Raw genomic sequence first — 7652 nt, 5'->3', positions numbered from 1 at the left:
GCGAGCGAACAAAACAACAACTTCGCAAAGGGGAACGACACTGAGACGCTGTCGCCGTCCAGTCCGAATAATTGGAGCTAGGGTTCCCTTGATTCTCGAAGAGGGGCACATATGAAGGCCATGACAGAACCTCCAACAAGGGGAGAGCATCCACGGGTGTCGCCGCTACATGCATCGGCAAGCTAAGTAATGATTTCTTCCTGGCCTTAGTCCGAGAAAGTACAAGCCGCCCGAGTAGGCTTCATAGAAGAGGAAGTCGAGTCGCAGGCTGGAACCGCCATCACAGCAGGAAGGGGAGCAACACCCACCGCCGGAGGAGGCACCAGACGCTATTTTATCTTCAAGAGAGATTTTTATAGTAATGCAAGATATATTTTGCTTTCTGATAGACATTTGATATTTTATCCGTGTCTACTTTTTGTATTTATATGCATATCAGTTTCCTATCTCATAATCATTTTTAACATTTTAAATTCGAAGCATGTTATTAAGAAGTAACCGCGGACACCGACCAGGGACCAGGCCCACCTCTCTCCTAGGTAGTCTCAACCTGCCTTGTCGCTCCGCCACAAAGAATCACTCAGGGGGCGTCGGAAAATGTCCTTTCAGCCCCCAGTTCGTGAATCACTCGCGGTTACTCTATGAGCCGACCCGACTTTAATCATTTCATGTATCATGTATAATGTAATATAGTATATCCGTGATCATCGCCCGACAGGTCACGACCCGATAGTATAGCCTGGCATACGGACAAGAATGTAGGGCTACTGGTGGAATACTACCATACCTATACTAAGCATATAGGATATCAGGTAAAAGTATCGACAGTAGCAATAAGGACAGGCTATGCAACATAATAGGAGCTATCGGAACAACAACAGTAGCAAAACCTAATGCGAGAATAATAGAGAAATAATGGGCGATATCTGGATGATCAAGGGGTTTTCCTTGCCTGGAAGCTCTGCTGAGAAGGATGGTTCATCGACGTCGTAGTCGTACTAGGTGTCGTCGGTATCTCGTGGTCTACCGAAAGAATAGGGAAGAGGGGGAAAACAGATAAATAATGGAGCAATGAAATGCAGCACAATGCATGTCATGGCAGTATGTGATGATGATATGCTCTAATACATCCCTAGGCATTTTAAAAGAAGAGGAAAACATCCAAAAATGTTTTCCCAGCTCCAGGTGTTTTTGATATATTGCTCCAGGGGCAAAATGTCAATGCTCGCTACGTTAGAGTGTTGTGGCACGTATGTGGATAGAATAAACAGATTCATAATATTTTTCTAAGGAACTTTCATATATAAATTATTTTAATCCGAGTTACAGTTTATTTTCTATTAAGTTTCTAAGTTTAAACAATATTCTGAAATTAATTATTAATTCAAATTTTGTCAAAAAAACTTTTATTACACAGTAGTGGGCTAGCCACTTAGATTGGTAGGTGGGTCCAGTGGGCTGAGTCAACGCTGACTGGACAACCTTATCCACTGGAATAGTGGAGGGGGCCCACCTGTCATATGGGTCATCTTCGTAACAAAAAGATTGAACTTTTCTTGGTTAGCAGTGGGGGCCCATTAGTCAGTGTGTTAGGTGTTGGGTTAGTGGGCTGAAATTAGATTAGCGTCTAATCCAATCTTTGTAGGGCCCAGGTGGCAGTGGCACTAGCCGGCCACTCTGGCTAGCTAGGCCCGCACACACGCAACGGCTGCGACAGGCGTAGCGGGCGGCAACGAGCGCCAGCACCAGGCGCGGGCAACGACAGGTGGAGGCGGGGGGGCTCCGGCGGGCACGCGTGGGAGGCGAAGGCGGGCGCGGCCGGGACGGCAATGGCAGCAGGCAACGGCAAGCGAAGCGACAGTGACTATCTGACGCGGCGCACGGCGAGCGGGAGGGGGGCGACGCGTCAGCGCTCAGCGGGCGACAGCGGGCGGGGCCTGGGGCCAGCACGGGATGCGGAGGCGGGGACGACCAACAGTGGCGGGGCGAGCGGCGGACTGCAGCGGCAGCAGAAGCAACAACGGGCAGCAGCGCAGGAGAAGCAGCAAGCAGCAGCGCGGGGAGGTGGCGTGCAGCGGGTGGACGCGTCGAGCGCGGGGCTGCCCGGCTAGGCGCACGCGGACGCGGGTCACGAGGGCGAGGACGACAGCGGGAGAGGCACGGGCGCACCGGGATAGGGCCGAAGAGCCCAAGGCGCGGGCTGGCCGCGGTGAGCTTGAGCTCGGGTGGCGGTCGTGCACTACGACTACGGCGACGGGGAAAGGAGGAACGGGGTGGAACGGATGGGGCTCACTATGAGGAGGCCTGGCGGCCGGTGGAGAGCACGGGATGGGCCGGGGAAGCCAGGAGAGCTCGGGAGGTGGCGAATCGTAGTGATGACCTTGGCGGTTACCCTCGGGCGCGGACGAATCTGGAAGGAGGAGAGGTCAACGAGGGGAATGGATGTGCTAGGGTTAGGATTTGGGGGCGCGGGGTTCGTTTTAACGGTGCCGGGGATGTTATAAGGGATAGAGATAGATTGGCGGAATTGTTGTTGTTGTATTACTTAGCCTTGTGGGCGTATATATAGAGTACACGATCAACTTAGAGTATAAGGCAAGCAAGAATATTTTCTAGTCTCTCCCTAATACTCCCTCCGTTTTTTTTACTTCGCATATAAAATTTGATCAAAGTCAAACTACATAAAATTTGACCAAATTTATATTAAAAAAATATGAACATCTACAATACTAAAACTATATAGTATGAAAATACATTTTATGGTGCATCTGATAATATTAATTTCAGATTGTGAATGTTTATATTTTTTAATATAAAGTTAGTCAAATTTTATAAAGTTTGACATTGACCAATCCTTATATGCGGACTAAAAAGAAACGCAGGGAGTAATAAAGTACGGATTGAGACCGCTCACCGTCATGGCTTTTTTGCATAAAGGTCCCTGTACTTTTAAGTATTTGACCCGCAGTCCATGGATAAGTGAAAAACGATTCGTCCACGCCGTCTTATTTTCCACCCGCGCCGCACAAGGATGGATAAGGCGAAGGGGGCGACATTACATAAAAAAAAGGCGAAGGGGGCGACAGATGCTGATGCGAGGGGGGAGAGAGTGGGAGGAGCGCGCGTACACGGGAGGCGGGAGGCGGGGCCAGGGAGGAGGAAGACAGCCGCGACGGCGACCAGTGCCGCGGGGCCAGCGGCGAGGAGAGCTCCGGGGTCACTGGATCGAGCGTCGCAGGGGAGGAGGACACTCCACGGCGGCGGTGCTTGGGGCTCCGACGAGCGGTGGCGAGCGGCGACAGGAGAAGCTCCGCGGCGACGCCCTGAAGGCCATCAGCCATGGCCGTTGTGGTTTCGCGTGCGCCCGCGAGCGGCTGCACACTGGGTGGAGGCGGAGCTCGACGCAGCGCGCGAACCTAGCCTTGGTGCGACGGCGGCGCGGCTGCTGTCCTCCCGTCCAACCCGCAGCACGTCGAGCCTCACCGGAGTTCCTCCATGACGCCGGCAGGAAGCCCCTATCCTGCAGTCTCTCTCTGCTTCCTTCCCATGTTCCCTCTCTGAATTTCTCTCTCCTTCCTTTCTTCAGTAAGCAGCTGCCACTGCCCTCCATGGAGCCCCGACGCCTCCGCCATGAACCCATCCATCCCTCCTGTGCGCGCTCCCCTGCAACTCCAGACGCCGCCCGCAGCTCTCTGCATCGAGCAGCAGCAGTTCGGGCAGAGGACGACGCCTCTGCCTCGACCGCTCGCCCCCTCTGCTTCGCGCTGGACTGCCAAGCCCCTCCCGTCCTCATCCCAGTGCAGCTGCGCGTTCTCGCCTGCCCCCACGGCGAGCTCCGCCTCCTGCGTGCGGTCGCCGCCTCCCTCAACCTCCACCACCTGCTACAAGTTGGTGCCCAGGGCGTCGCAAGCTGCCAGCGGCGGCAGAGTTGCTGCTCCCGTGTCGTGATTGGACTCCGTGTTCTTCTCCAACAGCAAATACGTGTTCTTCTCCAACACCAATCAATGGATTTCCCGAGCCGGATTTGAGTTGCCTACTATAAGAAGGAAGGGTCCTCGGACCAGAAGCTCCATCAAATAAAATCAAATCCCGTCGAAATTGCAATCTTCCTCGAAACATCCATGTCGCCGCCGAGTTCGCCGGAGGAAGAAGCGCAGAGTTCGCCGGAGGAACAAGAACGTCCGTCCAACCATCCAATGTCACTGCCGGCGGCTACAACAGAGGTATATATCCCCTTGATATTGATTGGATGCAATTCCCTGTTTTAGATGTTGTTTCTGTCCCCTGCCTCTGACTATGCTATGTAGTAGCTTTTTCTTTTCTTTTTAGTTATTCATGATATGGGGCTGGGCATCTGAATGAACGAATTCAGTGATATATTCAGACTGGGACCTTTGTTCCTGTTATTTTGCCGTCAAAACTGAAAAAGAGTGTCAGCTTCAGGCAGTTATTTTCAGTTGACAGTATACTGCAAAATTTGACAGTGAATATTTTGAGCCATTCAGAAACATTGCCCATGATGTTAATATGTTGACTAGGGGCCTTTTTAGAGCAGCGGCAGCAAGTGTGCTCAAGTAAATTCAGTCAGTTAGTTAATCTGGAGCCCAGACAATGGTCTGTATTTCAGGAAACTTGGTTTTGGAATGATTGATCTCCATGTAATTCAAGTATATAGTAGCAAAATTTGCATTAATACTCCCTGATCTTCCTCCTTGCCGAATTTATGATTGTCTTATACTGTAATTGTCGACTTTGCAGGCGTCGTCTCGTTTGACCTCACCGCCATCGTCTCCGCCGACTTCGCCGCAAGACAATCTGCCATCGCCTCTGCCGACTTTTCCGGAAGACCATCAGCCGTCGCCTAGACCTACTTTGGTTCAGGTACTTTGGAAGCATCTGATGGGTCTCATATGTTTGTCAAATCGTCAGTTTACTGTAGCAAATATAGCTGTTGCAGACGGTAGACTGTATTTCACTGACAATCAACAAATCATGCACTCCTACATAGATGGATTCTGCTTGTACTTGACAAAAGCAGAGTAAATTCGTAAGGAGTGTTTAGTAGTTCAGTACATAGGTGACCAGAAAAAAAGTAGTTCACAAATAAGTGATGGACGGGTCTCAATTAATTTCAAGAGGGCATTATGTTTACAAAAAATTGCTGCTCACCGTATTTTGACAACTAGAAAAATGCAGTTCTGTTTGAGAAAGTAAATGTAGGATTTTTCTTTACATTCTGCGCTGAGTCCGCGGGTCTCACAAAGATGTAGGATAAATAAAATGTCAAAAAGATCAGATTACTTCTCATGTAATGGATCATAGCGTGTGTCTTGGTCTTTCCTGTTTTTTTTTTCTGGTTTTGCAGCCTAGAATTTTTTAACATGCGCATATATAGCTACTTAATCAACTGAGTTTCTTTATGCTGTGTGGCAGACCACATTTACTGATATGATTTACTTTCTCATTCTAGAATTTTGCTTCTACACATGTCCAGCAGTTGTTTCACCCCTTTGTGTTGTATTTTGCTCTTGGATTTTTGACGTAGATGTGAAATTTGAGCCGACTATTCTCACTGTTATGCAAATTCATCTGTGTACAATGATTTCTTGACATAGATAGCCAAAATAAAAGAAAATTGTGGAAAATGGTGCTCCTGAATTTGGGGTTTAGATATGTGCAGCAGGTTACTATTCAGACTGAACCTGTCAACTCCCCAAGTGATTTTCTTGTTCTCATAACTTTGAAACATGTCCAGCTGCTCAAAAGATCCCAAATCCATTGTAGAATTGGAGGTTGTCGATCTTCCGAAAGTATAGTTTGACCAATTTCTTGTGTAGAAGAACTACTTCAGTCCTGATCCTAAACTCATCTGGAGTCTATCTGGTTTTACACAACGCGTGACTGTCCAGGTCCATTAGCTAATCAATTGTTTTATTTCTATAAGGCTAGAAAGCCTTTATTTGCAGATATCATTGCTAGCTTCCGTCATAGCTGGGATCAATGAAAGAATCTGTACTTACAACCTGTTAACCAAAATAGCAATGTGTTGTGATTTTGAGGTCAGTCGCCAAAACAATTCTGTACTTACAACCCGCACGATGGTTTCTGTGGCCCTCCTCCGGTCAGAGCACTACTATGCAATAAACATAGCCTTTGCACAATTCTAGCTGTCAATTATGCAAACACCTTGGATACACTGTGTATCTATTGCCGAGAATGTCAGGAGTCCCGTTAGTAAGAAATGATGGCTCTAATACTACTCTTGACACACATATAATTAGGAGTTCTCATTTTAAAATGGTTACTATTTGGAGTACTTTGGCCAGTATTCAGCGGTGTTCAACATCAACGAGATTATTATTCAGCTTCAGAGTATGATTGCATGTGTTGCTCATTATCTCTTTTCCCCTATTGGCAGTAATAAGTGGCTTCGCACTGATGCAAGACGAACAGCAGCCGGCTTAGATGAGTCACTTGAGTGGTGTCTTGAAAACAACATGAGCAAGACTGGAGTTGATGGGCATTTGAGACTGTCCCTTTTTGATGGAAATGTTCTTCAGCTTAATGAATCCCACCTTTGTCAAGCAAAGGATCAGTGATCTCGTGCAAGGTCCAAATGTTACCGGTGATCGTGGCTCTACAGAAATGAACAACCGCGACCAGTCAGATTACGAAATGTTCAGCCAATTTGACCATGTCAGATGCAGTTTTGCTTGGGGGAGACATAATTTGTGCATTCAAGTACAGTTTTTGTTGCGCTCACAGGAGAAAGGACTTAGTTTTGTATTTCAGGCATTGAGACAGTCCACTTTCTAAAAGAGGTGGTATGTTTGTAACCTAACTGTGCCTACGATCAGCAAGAAAATCAGTATATCACCAAATTCTACAAATCTCTTTTTGGAGCGCCGACTGAAGGGAATTTCACCCTTGATGAGACCCGAACAGATGATATTCCACATGACACGGCAGAAGAAAACGATATCCTAACGGCACCATTCTCAGAAGAGGAGGTGCGAGCTGCGGTGTTCCAAATGGAACATAACAAAGCTCCAGGCCCTGATGGTTTTTTTTTTTTTGAGAAAAAGGGCTTTCGGCCCCGGCTTCATTTTGTATTACCAAAATGAAACCACAGCATTCAGACATCTTGTTACAAGCACGCGGGGGGGATAATCAGCAACACACGCTGCCCCAGCAAGATAGAAGTTCTAGCCTCCACAGAAAAGTGCCATAGAACAACTACCAGAGATAGAGACTAAGCTCCAGCAAAAATAAAAGAACTAACATCTCGAAGGGAGAGGGAGAAAACTGCAAAAGCGCTCGCCCAGATCTCATGCATTGCCGCAATCGAACAGCAACTCCGAGCACTTCAGGAGTCCTAGCCAGGGTCTGGCCACATCAGGAGGGGGGGTGCACGCGCTTCCTGCTCCATCTTTCTCACCAAGTGCATCCCTCTTTCTTTTGCAACGCCTGAGCATCAGACCATCCAGCTGCTTAGAATAGCAGCAGTTTTCCTCCGCAACACCTGCATCCCAAGCCAGGGAACATGTTTGAAACAAATGTCATTGCGATGATTCCACAGAGCCCAAAGGGCAGCAGAATGTAACATGCAGTCCGCTGAGAGATTCTTGTGTTTAAACCACCAAGCTAGCATG

At 48.2% G+C, this 7652-nt stretch overlaps 1 protein-coding gene across 2 annotated transcripts; it reads left to right on the top strand.

Annotated features, from left to right (window-relative positions):
* The first annotated feature begins 3046 nt into the window (after positions 1–3046).
* LOC125506907 lies at positions 3047–6890 on the top strand. 2 transcript variants are annotated; one of them, XM_048671613.1, is made up of 4 exons: positions 3047–4223; positions 4759–4881; positions 5945–6059; positions 6419–6890. In XM_048671613.1, the coding sequence occupies exon 1, from the start codon at positions 3087–3089 to the stop codon at positions 4026–4028; it is 942 nt and encodes a 313-aa protein (XP_048527570.1). In that variant the 5' UTR covers positions 3047–3086; the 3' UTR covers positions 4029–4223; positions 4759–4881; positions 5945–6059; positions 6419–6890. The 2 variants fall into 2 exon arrangements, with proteins under 2 accessions (XP_048527570.1, XP_048527569.1); XM_048671612.1 differs by lacking the exon at positions 5945–6059.
* Positions 6891–7652: the final 762 nt, after the last annotated feature.

The sequence above is a fragment of the Triticum urartu genome, chromosome 5 (genome assembly GCF_003073215.2).
Source record: "Triticum urartu cultivar G1812 chromosome 5, Tu2.1, whole genome shotgun sequence".
Lineage (NCBI taxonomy): Eukaryota > Viridiplantae > Streptophyta > Magnoliopsida > Poales > Poaceae > Triticum > Triticum urartu.
This window is presented reverse-complemented; position numbering and strand designations above follow the sequence as displayed.